This window comes from Phaenicophaeus curvirostris, chromosome 1, assembly GCF_032191515.1.
Source record: "Phaenicophaeus curvirostris isolate KB17595 chromosome 1, BPBGC_Pcur_1.0, whole genome shotgun sequence".
NCBI classification, from domain to species: domain Eukaryota; kingdom Metazoa; phylum Chordata; class Aves; order Cuculiformes; family Cuculidae; genus Phaenicophaeus; species Phaenicophaeus curvirostris.
Window position 1 is genome coordinate 50,848,271 of NC_091392.1, and position 18,715 is coordinate 50,866,985.

General features: G+C 37.6%; 1 protein-coding gene across 11 annotated transcripts in view; it reads left to right on the forward strand.

Annotated features, from left to right (window-relative positions):
* NAV3 (neuron navigator 3) overlaps positions 1 to 18,715 on the forward strand; it is a 563,826-nt gene that overhangs the window by 541,660 nt on the left and 3,451 nt on the right. For all 11 annotated transcript variants that reach the window (XM_069858034.1, XM_069858023.1, XM_069858043.1 and 8 more), the window contains 11 exons: positions 1,542 to 1,695; positions 4,620 to 4,794; positions 7,616 to 7,713; positions 8,361 to 8,456; positions 8,772 to 8,940; positions 9,694 to 9,929; positions 11,827 to 11,981; positions 12,920 to 12,991; positions 13,416 to 13,612; positions 14,226 to 14,344; positions 17,022 to 17,225. In XM_069858034.1, the coding sequence (XP_069714135.1) occupies positions 1,542 to 1,695; positions 4,620 to 4,794; positions 7,616 to 7,713; positions 8,361 to 8,456; positions 8,772 to 8,940; positions 9,694 to 9,929; positions 11,827 to 11,981; positions 12,920 to 12,991; positions 13,416 to 13,612; positions 14,226 to 14,344; positions 17,022 to 17,225 (1,675 nt within the window). The remainder of the gene's footprint in view (positions 1 to 1,541; positions 1,696 to 4,619; positions 4,795 to 7,615; positions 7,714 to 8,360; positions 8,457 to 8,771; positions 8,941 to 9,693; positions 9,930 to 11,826; positions 11,982 to 12,919; positions 12,992 to 13,415; positions 13,613 to 14,225; positions 14,345 to 17,021; positions 17,226 to 18,715) is intronic.

Genomic DNA, 18,715 nt, shown 5'->3' on the forward strand with positions numbered 1-18,715 from the left:
TTCCCAGTTGTCCAAGTTGTTGTATGAGATAATGTAAGCATGTAAATAAAATTTCATTTCTTATTTTTTAAGCGTAGATATGGGTACACCAAATCAAGAATTGTATCATAATATTTTGAAATAATCCCCAGTATATGCCTTTATTCGTTTTTACGCAAATTTAAAATATTTGTGCATGTTGTCATTTATGTTCATTATTTTCCCACTTCAATATGTCATATAATTTATTTGCCATAAACTTCTTCATCTTCCTTTTTCTTACACTTTCTTTATATATTTTCTTGACTTGAGTCTCATATTCTAAATCATTACCTTTACTTTATTCCAATTGCATCTCTCTAATACGTGTGTATGCAGGTCATCTCTAGTCTGGGCACCAAAGAAAAGGCAAAACCGTCACGTGGTTTACAAGCATAGATCCCGGTAAAATTGAATGTGGGGCATGGAGTTGTGTACCCAACTGCTGACCTCGAGAGTTCTGTATCTTCTTTCCCAAAATGCATTTGCATGCATTCTGGCAATTAAAAGTTGACCTGTGTTTTTTGTTTGCATATTAGTCATAATAATCACAATAATAATACTTATTATTATAAAATGTTCTTCATATTTAAATTGTTCTGCCAATATTAACTATGTAAAGTGACAGCAATAAAAAGCAAATAACATTTAGTGAATTGACTGAAAATATTGCTTATTTTAATGACATGGCCAAAATTTAGTGTTTTATATTCTACTCATTCTGTTATGCAACAGATCTAGGTCTGATAATGACATAGAGAGGCAAAACAATCTGACATGGTTGCTGAACAGTTTTGGATCCCTGAGCCAGTCATGTTTTGAACTTTTCTCACAATGTAATGGTTTCTTCCCTTAAAATTAATGCTTACAAAAAAATAATCACATGATGATTACTTTTATTCTAATCTTAAGAAAGTAAAAAGAAAACTGTTATTTCAGACACCATACATTAAAAAATGACAAACTATAGGCAAAATGTCAACCATCATAAATCAAAACGGTTACAGATCAAAATCTTCTACATCATTAAGTCAAGGACTTTCTCTTTGTGCACCGTTGAAAACAGAGAAAACTGTTGGTGCCTAACAGATGGTAAATATCAGCAGTGCAGTTTAATCAGCATACTTCAATTCTAACTATTGCTCTTTAGGAAAACCATAAGTTTGCACCGATGAAATGATGCAGACATAAAATCAGATTAAAAGCCATAGGTGATACACGCTTAAAAAAAAAAAAAAACAGGATTTCTGAAATGTTTTTAACAACTTTTTTTTTGCCATAATAAACTATCTAACTAAATTGGAAAGTTATAAAGCAAGCTGAACATTTCATCTAGTGAGGGTTTTTTTTCATTTTTTTAATCTGCAATTTGAGTCTTTTCATGTTTCTTTGATAAGATTCTTTCTTCACTCATAGGTTTCAGCAGCAGCAAGCATTTTCTGTACTTTGATACTTAGTAATGACACTGCTTTGGGGGGGAGAACCTTCCTTTAATCTCCTGCCTGCTTTCTGCTTCTCTTTAGGATTTGTGAGTGCACAGAGGCAGAGGCTGAAATTATTCTCCAGCTAAAGAGCGAGCTGAGGGAGAAAGAGCTAAAATTAACAGACATTCGTCTTGAAGCCCTCAGCTCTGCACACCATCTGGACCAGATTCGGGAAGCCATGAACCGCATGCAGGTCAGTGAAGTAGCTTAAGTGATGACAATGGTTCCCGCCTTTCCCAGTACTTCATTTCAGGTACAAAAAAAATATTGATATAAAGCAAATTGCTAGACTGACAGAACTTCCAAAGGATAAGTATGATAAGTCACCTAGTAATAATTATATTCTTAGCCTTTATATTAATAACCAAAATGTCTTTTAGAGATATGGAAGGAGATGTAATCCCTGCCCAAAGGATGTTTGTTATCTAAACCCTATGACTAGGGAAAGCAACATGACAGACAAGCAGATCAAGAAGTGATCCCTACTGAGCTTTAAATCCTTCGGCCCTTTGGGTGGCTGGGGTATGTTCATACTCTCACATTTGTGATTCTCAGCCCAGCTGTGGCTTGCCAAAACAAAGTATGTAAAATTGAGCTAAATTATTGAACCCAGTATCACTAAAATTTCACTACATTATTTTGTGACACTGCTCCAAATCCTTCCTAAACACATTTTTCATCAAAACACTTGCCTTTTCATGAGGCTGAAAAGATGCAGAAAGAATGGCAGTGTTCTTCAGCAGAGCATGGAGCTTTATGGGACTTTGTTGCCCACATAAAAGTGTCTAGGTTAATGTTGGGTGCTCAAAAGTATCTACAACGTCCACATAGTATGACATGGGTCCATCAGTACATCTGGGCCTTTCTGTAATGACAAGTGAGATGCCCAAGACATTCTTGAAGGCACTGTAAACCTGTCTTTGGGAGACAGAATCAAGGTCATGGGATGGAGATTGAGATTGAGAGCAGAAAAGCCACATTTACATGATTAGGTATGAACTGGGTGATAAACTTCGGTTGTAGTCAATTGAGTTTTAGTCCTGCAATCATAAGGCTTAGAGAGCTATCATAAAATCATCCTGCAATAAGTAATAGAGGGTGAAATTGAATTGTTTGGGCATAGACTCCTTTTACTGTTTGAACCATCCTCAGGTATTTACATCTTAATTTACACTTAGAGGTTTAGCATTATACCCATGGAAGGCTATGTTTACAATGACACTGGAAATACACATTTACTCAGATAAATTAAGCCCTAGTGTCTCATCAGCTGAATTGCTCTGTGCTGAGTAGTTAGGTCAGGTGCACCTGTAGGTGCTTTTGTATAGATGTCCACAGTGGCTGATTTCATAATTACCAGATTTTATGTGCTTTCTGGCTTTTCTAAACTTCCTTGTTTATACCATGCCTATGGCAGCCTCAGCCACACCTTTAAACATCTATAGTACCCACCATCCTCCCAGGTGCTCACACCACTAGTTGCCAACATTGCTATGGAATACTTGGTTGAACTTCAACTAGGGGGAAGAAAAACCAAGAACTGGTCTGTAAATGTGGGTTTCAATTGTCCAGACATAAGTAAAGCCATTGATCTGGAGCTGCTATAAAGTTTTTAAGCATTGTATGAGATAGAATACAGTTAATTGCAATGATGGAGAACAGGTTTATTGGCTGATTATGGTCTTAGTCTGGGATATGAATACGTAAACCAGGTGAACTCCTGAGAGAGAGTGTGCTGTAGTCACAGGCCTCTAAAGTTTGAATTTTACCAAAGCTGGTCAGAGGCAATTAGTTCAGATGCTTTCACTACTTCTTTTGAAGTTTTTCTAAAAGCACAGGCAGCCACTTTGGATTTGCCAAGCTCTGTGACATACTGGAGGATTGTTAGGGGGTGAGCTGTGGGGAGGGATCTGTGGGAATGACATGTGAGTACTGTAATGTATCCAAAGCACCTTAAAACTAAAGCTTAGCTGAATGGAAGACTGCTAGGAGTCACGTAATTCATCAGCATAAACTGCAGAGTAGATGGAGTTTGTGTGACTCATTTTGCCATAGCTCCTGATTTGAACCACAGGCTAATCTGGTGCATTCATCTATTTCCTTCTGTCACTATTGTACAGGTTTGTCCCTTCCCTTTCACAATCTCCTCACCTTTGCCTATATGATCTGATCTTTTTGTAGCTGTTTTTTTGTGATTCTATCCCTTGTGTTTTTACTTGTATAATGTAGCTGAACAGCCTTCATAAAAGAAGGGGACTTTTAGCAGAGTGTTAGTGAATGTGGAATTAGATTTGATGTGCAAAATCATCTGCAAGAATAAGCAGTTGCTTTGTACTGTGTTTCATGAAGCGACTGAAAGCTAGATTTAGCTGGTACCAGCCTGTTCTCAGGCTAAGTTTTCATTTTATTGTTGTACATTCAATAATCACTTGGCACCACAGAGGATTTAGCTAAAAAAAATTCCTAGTTGTTCTGATTCATCTGTCACTGTATGTTTTCATCAAAGAGAGTATGCTGGCCATTATGTGAACAATTCCATGTTTGAATGAACAAAAAGTCTTATTCGATAGCAAGAAAGGTTATGAAACTGTTAAACCTTCAATTTCTAATTGCCCATTTTTAATTTCATTTCTCCTCTGTGAAGTCACTGCCTAAAATTTACATTCAATGGCAGTAATAATTTTCTGTGACTTTAGAAACATTGGCATATCTATGATTTTAACAATACCTTTCTTAACTGACTGTTACCTAAGATATTTGACAATAAAAAGTAACTTATAAAACTGCGAATAGCTAGGAAAATTCTCACCATACTTGTATTTTGACCAACCACAGAATAAGCACAAAGGCTTGAAGCTTACATTCTCTAGGAACTGTCTTGCGGCGATATCTAGAAAAAAAAGGTTGTAGGGGTTTCTTCCCTTCATTTCATAAGTGAAGGCAATCCTGGTTTCACTGACCGGGTTATGCTTCTGATATGCAGTCCTGCATGCTGCTGTGAAAGTTGTTAACCAGTTAGGTCACGCAGACAAAGAGTAAGCACCAGAACAGCCACCCCTTGTGGTTTTCTGAAAGAATAACCTCATGTGTTTTTATGCTGATTTCTCTTGACTACAGAATGAAATTGAGATATTGAAAGCTGAAAATGATCGTTTAAAAGCAGAGACTGGAAATACTGGAAAGCCCACCCGGCCGCCATCAGAATCTTCAAGCAGCACATCATCTTCCTCATCACGGCAGTCACTAGGACTTTCTCTGAACAATTTAAACATCACAGAAGCTGTTACATCAGGTAAACATATTTTAGGCACATGCATGCCTCAGTAATTAGTAAGAATTTATTATTTTCACCTTCTTAATGGGCCATGTATGAGAGACAAGCCTAAAAGTTAAAATGCCTCATATCACTCAGGTAAGCATCATATGTGCTTTCACTAATGGAGATGAGAAAGAAGGCTGAGAGTCATTTCTGAAAATGTAGCTTTTAGAAGGCTCTGAATAGTAGTAACAGATTGCTCATTATGTTTGCTTAGCTCCTAGTTGTGATGCTCTCTGCCTACCTTGCTTACAATACTCTTTGGTCATCTAGCTTACAGTTTATTTGAAAAGGACAATATGTTTAGTAATATACTTGACAACTGTATAGATATATACAGTTCCCTGTGGGGTGAATATGAACCTAGTACATTAAACTTTTTTTTATTTGTTTAAAACATTCAGTGAACTCCATTAACTTCATTTCATATTTGCAGCTTGAGCAGAAGGTGGACTCAGGTACCTTTATCCCTTAAATTTTTTTCATGTGTTGTAGCTAGTTAGCCTATGTTGGGCCAAATCACCATTTATCGCGGGAGCCAAAGCCTGCCTGGCTTATTAAGCACTCTCATTGTCTTCTGTGAATGAGCAGAACTTTGGTCTACATCCTGAACATTAATATTTGATTATTTTCCATGCCATAGATTTTATGATAATAAGCCTTCTACGCTTGTTCTGATAATGTAGCCAAGAAACAGAAGTGCTGTCTCTAACGTTAGAACAAGGAGCAGGGCAGAAGTGAAGCAGCACTCATTAACCATAGACTCCACAGAAAGTACAATGCATTCTCTGGAAGCAATAAAACTGTGGCAAATAATTGTAGAAAGAGTCTAGGCAAAAGTACAGCTGGGAATGTGCCAAACTGCCTGACTATAATTTGGATTGGCAGTTAGTTATATTATCTTGCCAGTCATTGATATTGTAATATTTCTTCTGGTTAATATCAGATTTTCTAGGAAAATTGATTTTGTTTTTATTTATTTACATTCCAGCGTATTATTTTGCCAGGTTTAACTTTTAGCATGGATAAGTCTGAGCCGGGCCTCAGTGTACAATGAAGTATGAGAAAAAGTTTAACTGTTGTTCCTGCTCACACATCCACACACATAAAAAAATACCATTTTTTTTCAAAATGGTAATTGTCAAATCTTTTTCATGAACAGCAGCTATTAGCAATTTGTCACTTGGCACTACCTCTGCCTAGATATAGAAATAAACATAACATAAGCTTTACATAACTTTCTGTGTTATTGGTTCTGAATGTTTTTCTAGCATGCAAAGTAATTACTTTTGGTTATAAGAAGTTAAAGAAATAAGGGTGCCTAATGAGGAGTGGAGGATTTCATTTGATTATGAATCCAGCCTTTTTGATCATTGTGAGTATAAATTTGTTGCTGTGCTAAAGAGATTGGAAGGGTGACAGCTTCCTACCAAGTCTTCTGGGATTTCTGTGGCAGCTGGAGTACTGTTGGACAAAAGTCTCTGAGATACAGAGAGGTTAATGATACTGGGAAGTGAATTGAGAGACATAATAAGGTCTTTGGGCTCATCATATTAAAGAGTGCTATAGCACTTTATGGGAGACCAATGTCCCAAAATCACCAGTGGTCATCTGGAAATGACCAAAGCTATCCAATGCCACTTCCTAAGGGTATGACTAGACCCTCCAGATAGGTGTGAGTGGCAAGCTGGGGAGGGACTCAGTGGATGTAGGCACCTGTAATTCAGTCACTGGATTAAAGAGCAGCAAACAAGGACAAGCACAAGACTGTCTGGACTGTCTTTTTTGGGTTTGCTTTGAGCAAGTGACTGAATTGTACTGGCACCTCGTTTAATTTGGGTGAAATCTGACCTTGTGCAGACTGTGACATGAAATCAATGCTTTACTTCAATCACCACAATAAGAATAAGCAGGATTTAGGGTGGTGGATTACTGTGCTGACCTTTGAAGAAAATGCAAATCCGTAATCTCTTGTAATTTGATAGTTTAAATGCCTAGCAGTAAAATCTCTGAAAGAGCTTCTGGAAGAATACAGCAGTTTTATGCTTTGCAAGAAAGCTGCAGGTTCAGACTTCAGTAGGAAATACATCCTTCTGCTTTTTCATTTTAGGAGTTAGTGAGGAGGTAGAAACAGAGGCACAGAGCAGATCAGAATCACTCTGTTCCTCCAAGAAAAATGAAACCTTTTCTTAGGGGAATAGCTGAATACAGAGCCCTAAATTCTGGAGGACTACAAAGTGGATCTTCTAATGGATACCATTTGTAAGCTTGTATTGGTGGGAGGCAGGGGGGAAGACTCTAACTATGCCATGTATACAGAAGGTAAAGAAATCAGCTGGAAAGATAAATTAAATGCTAATTTACTTAGCAGCAAATGTATCAACACAAGGATTTCTTGGTTTTCTCCTCGCAGCATTCTAAAGATTGCCCAAGGATATAACAATTTAGGTTTTAAACAAAGTTACTTTTTGGGTGTATGGTAATTTTGAACAAGTTCCAAGAAGGAAAGCTAAAGCAAGACTATAATGCAAGATGGATTTATGGATCTGCTATTCATTTCTACATGGCTAAAGCTCCTAATATTGCTTCAAAAATTGACAAATTGTAATTTTTCTTTTCATCTCCAACAGAAAAGATGAAGTAGGAAAAAGTGCAGATTAAAATGATTGCAAGTTGTTGTGATGGCAGCCTTTCTTTTGAACTGAAAAATGCTTTGAACAAATACTGAACTGATGATGTGAACATAACTGATGTGATTTGTCAGGTTGACCACTCTACTTCCTTTCTTTTATTGTAGATATTTTGTTGGATGATGTCACTGATGGAGCACCCCACAAAGAAGGTCATAGTGTGAAAATTTTAGTCACTATAAACAAGAGCTATAGTCGAGCCAAGGTAAGTCCATTACCTATAGGTGTAAATGCAGAGTTATAGCTCAGACTAGTCATGCAGCATAGTATCTCAGCTTGTTTCAGTATTTTCAGCCAGGAACTGAAGGGAAATACCATGTCTCCTCTGTCATCCATAATCAGTTAGGCACTCTCCATGGACTAGTATCATATATATGGCCTTCCACCTTTGTGGTGGCTCAGACACTACCAATTCTCAATTAAATTAGTAGCAAGATGTTTCGGGATTTGCTATCGCCATTTAAAAGTTGCTATAAATTAGATCTATGTGGTGGACCCCTTCAGATGCAACTGTGAATATGCTGCTGAGGTAATCAATTTGGAATTCCATGGTCATGTTTTCATGCTCTGTATTAAAAAAAAAATTACAAATACAATGCAGCTTTTATTTATATTCAGCTCTTTATAAATACAAATACAGTCTAAGAGCAGAAGAAGATACTGTATTTCCTTCCTTATAAATTTGTACCAAAATAATATCATCTATACCTGTTTCTGGCACAGAGATTATTAACAAAGGCATAGCATCACACTATAAATAATATTAATTTTCTTCATTGGCAAAATTATGAATCTTCATAGAAACTAATTACCACCATTTTTAGTCCAGTTTCAAAAAATTTCTCTTTGTAGGATCAAAAACCACATGCATATCTGATAGGATCAATTGGAGTCAGTGGAAAAACAAAATGGGATGTTTTAGATGGTGTAATCAGACGTCTCTTTAAGGTAAGACAGTGAAAAATTAACTCAAGTATTAATTCAATTTTCTTTTTCACTTATGAAAAAATCTATATTCTTTGGGTTGTCTTGGCAAGTTTGTGCTTTGATTGGTGTTTTGACATACAGCTAACACCTATATAAAATTTTATTCTTGAAGTTGTTATTCTTTTTTGTCATGATTGCAGGCATTTCTGTCTTGAATTGTGACTGCAAGAATTATGACTATGTCAAATGACTTCAGCTGCATCAAAATATTTTCCAAACAGCTTTTGTTCAATAACTACTTCTATTTTTATGTCTTATGTTTTCATATAATTTCAGGAATATGTTTTCCGAGTGGATCCAACTACTAGCCTGGGTTTAAGCTCTGACTGCATTGCTAGCTATTGTATAGGGGAAGTAATTAGAGCCCATAGCCTAGAAGTGCCTGAACTGCTGCCTTGTGGATATCTGGTTGGAGATAATAATGTCATCACTGTGAACCTGAAAGGTAAAACCACAAGAATAATTTTTGCAGATACTGTAAAATTCTTCACTGCATTCCCCCATCCCTCCTTTATTTTTTCTCTTATGCCTGACCTTTCTGTATTTTGTCTACACTTCAAGGACTCATTTATCACATAAACTCTCTGTATGACATTGCACAATACCTAACACAGTGGGGCATTTTGAGACAAATCTAAGAATATCTCTGACCTGTTCTGCCTGACTGCCAAATCACAGCAAAGTAGAAATTTCTGAATAGTGGGGAAAAAAACAACGCCAAGACAAAGATTATGATGAGAAATATTTGTGCCTTACTCATTTCCGCAGGAAAAATTGGATGCATTTCAAAAGCTGTAGGGATTTGCTATTGGAGGAGAAGGAGGGCCTTCAGAAGAACTATTCATACATTGATGTGACAACTGGTAACCCTTGTGGCTGTCACTTTGACCTTTTTTTTTGTCATGGTTGCCTGTAATGTCTGAAACATACATCTTTGCCTCACTGAGCCTTCTCTTCACATTTACCTTGATTTCATCTCTCCCACCAATCTTGTCCCTCTACCACTGTTCAATTTTTTGGCCCTGTGGGAAGATGTAAGATTTCCATAGCAATAAAGCTCTTGACGTGGCTTTGATTTAGGCAGAAGTATCTTACATTGCTTTGAGCATGGCACTAATGCTATCAGGTGCTTGACCAAACCTTACACCTACCTCAGCAAAGATGAAGACAGGCCATTTTTCTTTTCTTTTGTTCCCAGGAGTAGAAGAAAACAGTTTGGACAGTTTTGTGTTTGACACATTAATTCCAAAGCCAATTACCCAGCGGTACTTTAATTTACTCATGGAACATCGCAGAATTATTCTGTCGGGACCCAGTGGTACGGGAAAGACCTATTTAGCTAACAGACTGGCTGAATATATCATAACTAAATCTGGCAGAAAAAAAACTGAGGATGCAATTGCAACTTTTAATGTAGATCACAAGTCAAGCAAGGTAAGTTAAAAATGAAAAGATAACCTATTGTCCAATTCATTGTGATGATGCAGATGTTAATGAGTATACTATTTTGATTGATAATTTAGCATTATTTCCTACAAGATTTTAGTCTCCAATCCCAGTGAGATAAAGGGGCCAGATCTTTCTATTCTAAATAAGCCATTGAAGCACTATGAAGGAAGTCTGAATTTTCCCTCAACTTGATGAAATCCAGCTTAAGGATAGATGCAGAGTCAAATTCCTATGTAAATTCAATTCTTTATGTGTCTGTAATTCCTTCACCAGAAGGTTTGGATATATAGTAATATTAGCCTGACTTGCATTTTTATAGTGATAATAGCAGCCTATTGTTATCAAAGGTTTCAGAATGGGGATTTTGGATTACTGTCTTGGGTTAAGCTTCATAATCAGCACTGGATAAATACAAATAGTGCTACAGTTTCTGGTGTGCATTGGTCAGGAAGCTGACAAAACTAAAATTACCTCCTGCATCATGTCACATTCACGGTGATTTACATAGCTCAGATTATCAAGCTTCAAGCATGACTGCTGTGCTAGCCACACATAATACTATTCACTTGCTGTCCTAAACTGGGTATACTGCTAACTTGGTACCCAGGGAAAATTAAATGAAAGGTTTTGCCCAGACCTTTCTGATTTGCACAGATCATAATGGAGGTCAACATAATATAAGAAGGGAGAACATACAGATCCCAAAGGGTCACTTTTCTCTGTCTTTATACAGAGGATTTGTGATGCTATTTGCTTTGGCAGGGGATGTGCTTATATTTTATTGTTATTCCATATACCTTTAAAATGAAAATTGTCCCACAAAAGAGCAAGATTTTGGATTTCTGGTAAATTGCTTATTGTATGTATTTTTGTTTGATGGTTTTGGTTTGTTTTCTTTTTTCCTTTTCCCTTGTTTCTATTAATATATATGTAGAACTTCTGAGTTTGTAATAAAAAAAAGAAAAAACAACATTACCAAATGCCAAGCTTGTTTGAATAATACAGATGGTGCTATTCCATGGAAGAAACCCATGATGATCCCCTGGAGACCTCTGATCATAAAAAGGCAATCAAAAATCTTTCTTAAAATAAAAAAAGATTGCATCTTCCCATTAAAGAAAAAAACATTCTGCTATGCCTGATCCAGAGATTAAAAGAGCAGTAGGAACTTTGTCCATAATACTAAGCATTCACAAAGCTGACAAAACTAGACACCTCCAGAGTACAGCTGTAAAACTAGAATAACCCAGACTCTCAAGGGCAACGGAGTGTTGAGAAAAATGTGGAATGTTTTATTATGGGAAGCTTTCTTTTATTCCAGCACTAAATGGCAGCCAGACAGAAAAAAAAAGAATTTACACAGCAAATTTTATTATGAGGTGTGACATAGTATCCCCAAAAGGTTAGACAGATTTTCAGTGAGAGTCATGAAAAGAGGTATCTGAAGGAGCAGGTCAATATGCCTAAATTGTGTGATAATTTGTTCAGTTGGGGGTGATATGTAAATGAGGCAGTTCTAACAATGGAAGTCCAACAGTTAACGTGCTGATCTCAGCCCATTGGTAATGGTGTATTTTATTACAACCTATTGTCCACTGAAGATAAGATAATTTATCTGCAAGTTTCTAAGGCATGTTTCCACTGAATAGGAATGTGTATGTTTCTATCACTTGCCTTTAGTATAGTACCTCTGTTTTTCCTAGTATGTAGCTACAGTGCTGCCCCATCAAAGAAGTCAGTCTTCCTGCATGTGCTGCTTCAGCTGATTGATCCACAGTGGGGAAACTCTGTGGTAGCCTATTTTTCTTTCTCAAAGTCTTTTCCACTGAAATAAACAATCTAATTGTGTTAATCTCTTCTGCTTTTGTTAATTCTGCTGAAGGATCTGCGACAATACCTAGCAAACCTAGCTGAGCAATGCAGCGCTGACAACAATGGTGCTGACCTCCCTGTGGTCATAATTCTCGATAACCTCCACCACATCAGTTCACTAAGTGACATCTTCAATGGTTTCCTCAACTGTAAATATAATAAATGGTAGGTAGTAGCTGTTCTTTCCCCTTTCACACAAGTTTTTCATTTAAAGCAAACAGTAAAAACTGTTTCTGCAAAATAAAATATTCCAGTGGAAACTTAGACTTCCATAGGCTGTCAGCAAAGCTCTGACTGCTTGAATAATTTTAACTCTCTTCAGCCCTGTACTTAGGTGTCTGTTTCACTTTATTTATATGACTCCCATGCATCTCACTGTGATGTAAGCGTATGACAGAATTTAAGAATGTACTTAAATGCCTGAGTGAATTAGGGTTTTATACCTTTCACCCTGTCAGATCACACAAGCTCATTACTACCATGAGGAAACCTTGTAGGAGAGTAAGAAGAAACTCACTTTACAGCAGTGAAATCTGGGATATCTGTGAACCCACAAACCATGCCATGTAGAAGCAGCTGTGTATCTGGCAGACTTGCATTTCTTACAGTTTCCCTGTAGCAGTGCAAAAGTATGATGTTTGCTGACTGTCCTTTATTACCAAGCAAGAATAAAAATGTTTTCTGGAATTTTCACTGGCCTATACCATTGGCTGTTTCTTCTGTAAAAGTCCCATCACTGGGATTTTGCTTCATAAAATCACTCCAAGACATAATATGTCTTACTCTTGAGATTCACTGGCTTCTGAAATTAAATCTCTAGGCCTACTGCAAAATTATGAGGTACATGAAGACAGAGTTGCCTTGTTTATTTCTTTATTACAGATGAGTTCTAATAAACTATAAGTATGCAGAGGAGAAAATCATACAAGAAGAAACATTAGAAGGGGCACCTCAGATACATTTTAAATCTAAGACTACAATACATCCAGAGAGTCCTTCAAAATTGGCCTAGAGTAGAAAAGAAGAAAGAACATTTTCTGAATATCTTAATGGGTTCTCCCTCAAAAAAAACAAAAAAACTCAAAAAACTTTTCTCTTTTCAGTCCCTATATTATTGGAACTATGAACCAGGGAGTTTCTTCTTCACCAAATCTGGAGCTGCATCACAATTTCAGGTACATTCACTCTGTATTTACTGTGGCCGTGTTTGCACAACTCCCTGCTTCTGAGCCCAGTTCTTCAACAAACATTGATCTTATGTCTCATCACAGCAAAGTACTTTAGCTTCTGTGTCTCTTCTGTATTGAGGAGTCTCTGAATGTTGTGACGAAAGAAATAAGATACTTTCTGGTACCTCTAGCAAGTTGCTGAAGACAATTGGATTCTTGCATCCATTTGTCTTCAGCCGTGTCTTGAACTTTTGCTGAAACGTGTAATGATTCTATTGCAGAAGTGAGCAATAATGTGGTTATTGGAACAGTTTTATACTTGCTGACTAACGAGACTCAGAAGCTTATGTCATTACCTTCATCCGTATGTTTAAGAAGAAATGAAGTATTTGCTCTTCATTGATACTTGACATTGATCCTTTCTACGCAGGTGGGTGCTGTGTGCTAATCACACAGAGCCTGTTAAAGGTTTCTTGGGCAGATATCTGAGAAGAAAACTGATTGAGACTGAAATAGAAAAGAACATGCGCAATAATGAGCTCATCAAAATCATTGACTGGATCCCCAAAACATGGCATCATCTCAACAGCTTTCTAGAAACACACAGCTCTTCAGATGTAACCATTGGTGAGTCCATTGGTGTAGTGGTTTGAAATAAGGATGTAGGCTGAGAATTTTTCTCTCAATGGGGAAGTACAACATCAGTGTGGGGAATTTATCTGGTTGCCAGCAAAAATTAAAATGAAAATGGAAAGTTTAATGAGAGAGAATGTGTTTCCCAGTACTTCTGCCTTTCTTGCTAAAGACTTTCAAGTAAATGATCATAATTTTTAAAAGTTCAATTTACGAAAGATTACCTCAGTAGCACCTTCCCTAAGCTTATTTTTTATCTGCTTTCACACTGCAGCATAATGACAGCGATGAAAACACTTGGACGATTAGTTCAGAAAACTATCAGATGGGAGAGATATACATGTACCTGAGTTCTTTTAATGGAATAGCTATGCTAGCAAAGAAATAATCCTTTTACACAGTTTTTCCCGTAAAACTTGTAGATTAGACCCTGGAATGGGATAAAGTGACACTAGTTGATTTTTAATACCAGGACAGTGATAACTCATTTATTGTAGTCCTGTATTAGAATTTTCTTCACTTGAGTTTGCACCAATACTACTTTTTTAAGATTAATTTTAATATATTACCTAGTTCTACTTTTTTAATACACAACTTGATTTTTCAGGTCCTCGCCTCTTCCTCCCTTGCCCTATGGATGTTGATGGCTCCAGAGTGTGGTTCACAGACCTCTGGAACTATTCCCTGGTGCCATATCTTCTGGAAGCTGTGAGAGAAGGACTTCAGGTACATCATTTCTTTTCCAACTAATTTTCTTTAATTAGTTTCATAGGCTTTTTCCAACCTACTTTTAACCAATGCATCCAAATATTAATGCCATTGCTATTGCAAAAAGAAAATCTGTGGAGGGATTATACAAATCAGCCTTGAACTCCTTTTGACCTGCTCTTACTCTGATGTATAATTTGGCTTTGTCTGCTCCAGCACTAGCACATCTTGTATTTTATGAAGAGAGTTTCTCCTCTGTGAGTGAAAGAAAGTTCTTCTTTTCCCACCGTTCAAAGATTTCACAGCAATGCTAAATACAGTTCAGATTGCCTCCCTGAGTCAAGGCAGTCCCAGCCTAACCCTGCATGGAAGAATTAATAGCCCTTACAGTGGTGCAAGAAAATAGCTTTGGTCTGCATAATCCTCTCCCACCTATATACAACTGTAGGCACACAGGCCTACAAGAGGATAGCTTGTGAATTATGATGTTTTCAACATTCAGGAAAAAAAATGGTGAACTGGCCATATCTAAACAGATTGAGATCATTTATTCTTTGGTTCTGCTGATGGTGAGGGTCTATTCCTTTTTGCCCTTGTATCTTCTGCCCCTGGTTGTATTTCCCATAGTTTTGTTCCTCCTTTTTTCTTTCTCTATATGGCCTAAGTTTTCCTCCTGGCTGTACTCCTCACTGTGCGTAGCAGTGCCATGAGATCAGTGCTTCACCGTTCCATCCATCCTGTCCTTTCCAGAGCTAGGTGTTTAGCAGCAGGTCTATTGACTGGTACTGAACTAGTAATGTTTATTCTGCCTTGATAGAAAAGGGGCTAGGGATAGATTTGCTGTAGATAGCACTGTAAGCTGTCCCATGTAGGTTGAGATTTTGGACCATTCCACAACTTTGGAGCAACCTCAAATCTCAAAATTAATCCAGATTTTTTTTTCATTTTTTATTACACTTTGTCCCTTTATTTTTGCATTTATGCATTACAATTCTGTGTCCTCTGAAAAGCCACCTTGTGGAAGGGTGGGGTTTGCCACATGTGGCACTGAAAGAAATTACTCCACAGTGCAGAGGGGATTGTTATGGACTAGTAAAAGAACTGTGTAAGCAGCTGCAATTTCATTATTACCTTATATTGTGACATACTGATGTAATTGAGGTTTAGAATCTTGCCTGCTGAAGATGCCATGTTTTACTAAATCTGCTTACCTCTCTGGGAATTATGGAGTGTTTATGCCTTGCGCAAAAAACTGCCAAACATCTGATAGAACATCCATGATAAGATTAACAGCACTTGTTTAGACCAGCTATAAAAATGCAGTGATATTCTTCGTGCTCATATTTTCCCAAGTATATAGGGTACTTACTTAAATGGAAACTTCAATTCAGGAGCAGAAGATGGCAGCATACAGAAGAAAATATGTTGTTTCATGAACTGTTACAATTTTTAGCTGCTTTGGATGGCTTCCATAGAATAAAATAATAAACAGAAATATTTTATATGATGTAATTGGATGTTCCTAGAAAATGGCTTTCTAGCCTGGTACTTTTCAAACTCACTTGTCAGATACAAAATTTACAAGCCTTGCTCAAGGTTCCAGAAGAGATTTAACCGCTGTTAATCTCAGATGAAGGGAAGTTCTGCCTACAACCTGGAGTTAGCCTGCTGCCTCCCTCAGAAACATCTCCTTTTGGCTCATTTAGGCAGATTCCTGTTACAGCAGCCTAACCTCAGTGTAGGGCAGAAGGAGTCCGAGTACCTCTTGTGCATAATACAGGGAACTTGGCTGCCTAACCTGCAGCTCTGGACTCAGCAAGTGCCTGGGAGCAGGTGTTGCAGCGATAAGCACAACTAATCTCTCTGGCTTCAGCACTAAAACTCTTCGCTGTTTTACTCACCTTAGGAGTGCAGCCCATCTAAATGCTCCATGACTGTATGCCCTGCCAATATTATGCTGCTCATTGGATCGTGGGAGGCTGTTTGAGCTGGGAGAGATCACAGAAAGCCCTGCTGAATGGCTCCCCATCCTAGTGTGGTATTGTCATGGCTAAAGGAAATCTGTAAAGCAGCAACAAAGGGGCTCTTGTCTAACATGTTTTTTTGTGAACAGCAATGTTGAGAAGGGTGCATGTTAGTAAGGGAAATACCAGACCTCCTTACAATATCATCGTTCCTTCTTCCCTAGTCCTCCTCCCAGATTCTGTTCTTCGGAGCAGGGAAAAATCTATCCTTTGTGAATTTCTTATCTTACCGTTTTGGAAGATCCCAAACGTAAGGTGTGGGCAGGTGTCCACATCCAATTTTGCTAGAAGAGAATAATCTGTCCTGGCACTTCCTAATTAATTTCAAACAAAATCCAATTAACTCAAATGTTTTATTATATATTGGTCAGAGTTAATTTCACTGATATGCCTCAAGTTAGGTCTGATTTCATACTGCGTCAAGAACTTGTGGCTCCCACTATTGCCTAGAAATATCACTAGTTATGGAGTTCTTTTCAACCTGCAGTCGCTCTACATATTGACAAAGCATTAATGGAGATTAGGTCTTTTGAATGTCTTTTCATATCCAAATGCTGAGCACATCTGAAAGCAAACCACTTATTTGGATGTTTTTGATGACTTTTGCCTGCTGTTACAACTGGTACTGAAAACTCTGTAGGATACTTACCTGTGCTATATCCATTATCTAGATGTATGGTAAGAGGGCCCCCTGGGAGGATCCCTCCAAGTGGGTAGCTGATACCTATCCATGGAGCTCTGCATCTCTACAGCATGAGGGGCCATCGCTACTTCAGTTAAGACCAGAAGATGTTGGTTATGAAGGTTATGCATCAGCAAAGGAAGGAACAACCTCAAAGCACGTTCCACAGACTGATACAGAGGGGGATCCATTGGTAAGGTTTTGACTTTTAGGAAAAGGCTTTTCAATATGAATTTTTCTGTCACATGTTAAGTTATGCACTGTACAGTAAAAAAATTATTGTGTACCTGTTCCAAAATGGTCTTCTAAAATGAATTCTGCTATAATTTGTTAAAAAGGTTGAAACCAAAAGGAAAATCTATCAGGAGGGCAGGTATCACTATTGTGTTACGATGTCCCATTTCCTGTCTGCCCAGAAATTTATCTAGTCTTCATCATGATAATGTTTAGGTACCAATCTTCAGTGACTCATTAATCAGTTTATTCTAAAAACAACTTTCCAGGTTAGGCAGTCCTTCATCTGTATTCTACAAATGAAGGACTGAGAAACTCACATTATCTAACTTGTCTATCATAGAGAATTTAGTGGAAATGCAAATTAGACAGCCATCCTCACATTCCTCAGAACATTTCAAGAAAACTGATGACTGTATAACACTCTTAATGTAAAAGGAATGCAAGTGTGGTGCCATTAAAAGATAAAGAGGTTGATTTCCCTCAATGCCATGTATTGTTTTATTTAAATATGATCCTGGACGTTTGGATTTACCATTGCCTCCTCTGATAACAGGCTATTAAATTGCCTATATTGAACTGCTATTCTTGTATAGTGCTTTCTCTATAGGCTGTCTTTATTACAATTCAAAATATCATTTTAGAGAACTGTACTTCTGGAATACAAGCAGCCCTTGGAAAGGGAATTTCTCAGAGGAAAAAAACATTTAATTCTTATCAGTCCTAAGAAAATGACTCCTCAGCATCACAGAAGTGTTTGTTATCCAAAACTACACCTTACATCCTGAAGAAGTGTAGAAAAATCACCTTGTTTGATCCCCCGTGTCCCAGTCATAAGCTTTGTGGTGATTGTGTAACCCTGTGATTTGGGCTGCCAGTGAGTGTATTAGTCAGACTTTCAACACACATGCATCACCTTCGCTAAGGTGAAAATACTTGGGCAGCTTAAGTTCAGTGTCCTGTCATGCTTGTCCCTGTACCCTGTGATCAATACCTGTACCCTGTGATCAGTACCTGTACCTGACTAATTATAAGAAGCTTGAAACTTGTGAATGGAGGGCTCGTCCCTGCCTGCAGTGAACATCATGGGGAGACAGATATCATGCTTGAGGAAACAAGACATTTAACATGCAGGCTGTACTGCACACCCACCGCATGTATCCCATGTTCTCAATCACGAATACCCATTAAACCTTCAGCAAAAGCTGCTTGGTAGTATTCAATACTGTTAAAAGCCGCTCAATGCCTAGAGAAAACTTTACAAGCTGTGCAGGTTGAAACCATAGAGACCTAAGTATTCCTGAGCAAACTGGAAAAAAGGGGCTTAATACATAAACATACAAGAATACCTCTTTCTGTTTGGTTTTTCTTTGCCTGCTTTTTGTAACGACAGTGTGCTTGTTCCTTGAAAAACACTAAAGCAATGTCAACATGGCTTGCAGCCCTGAG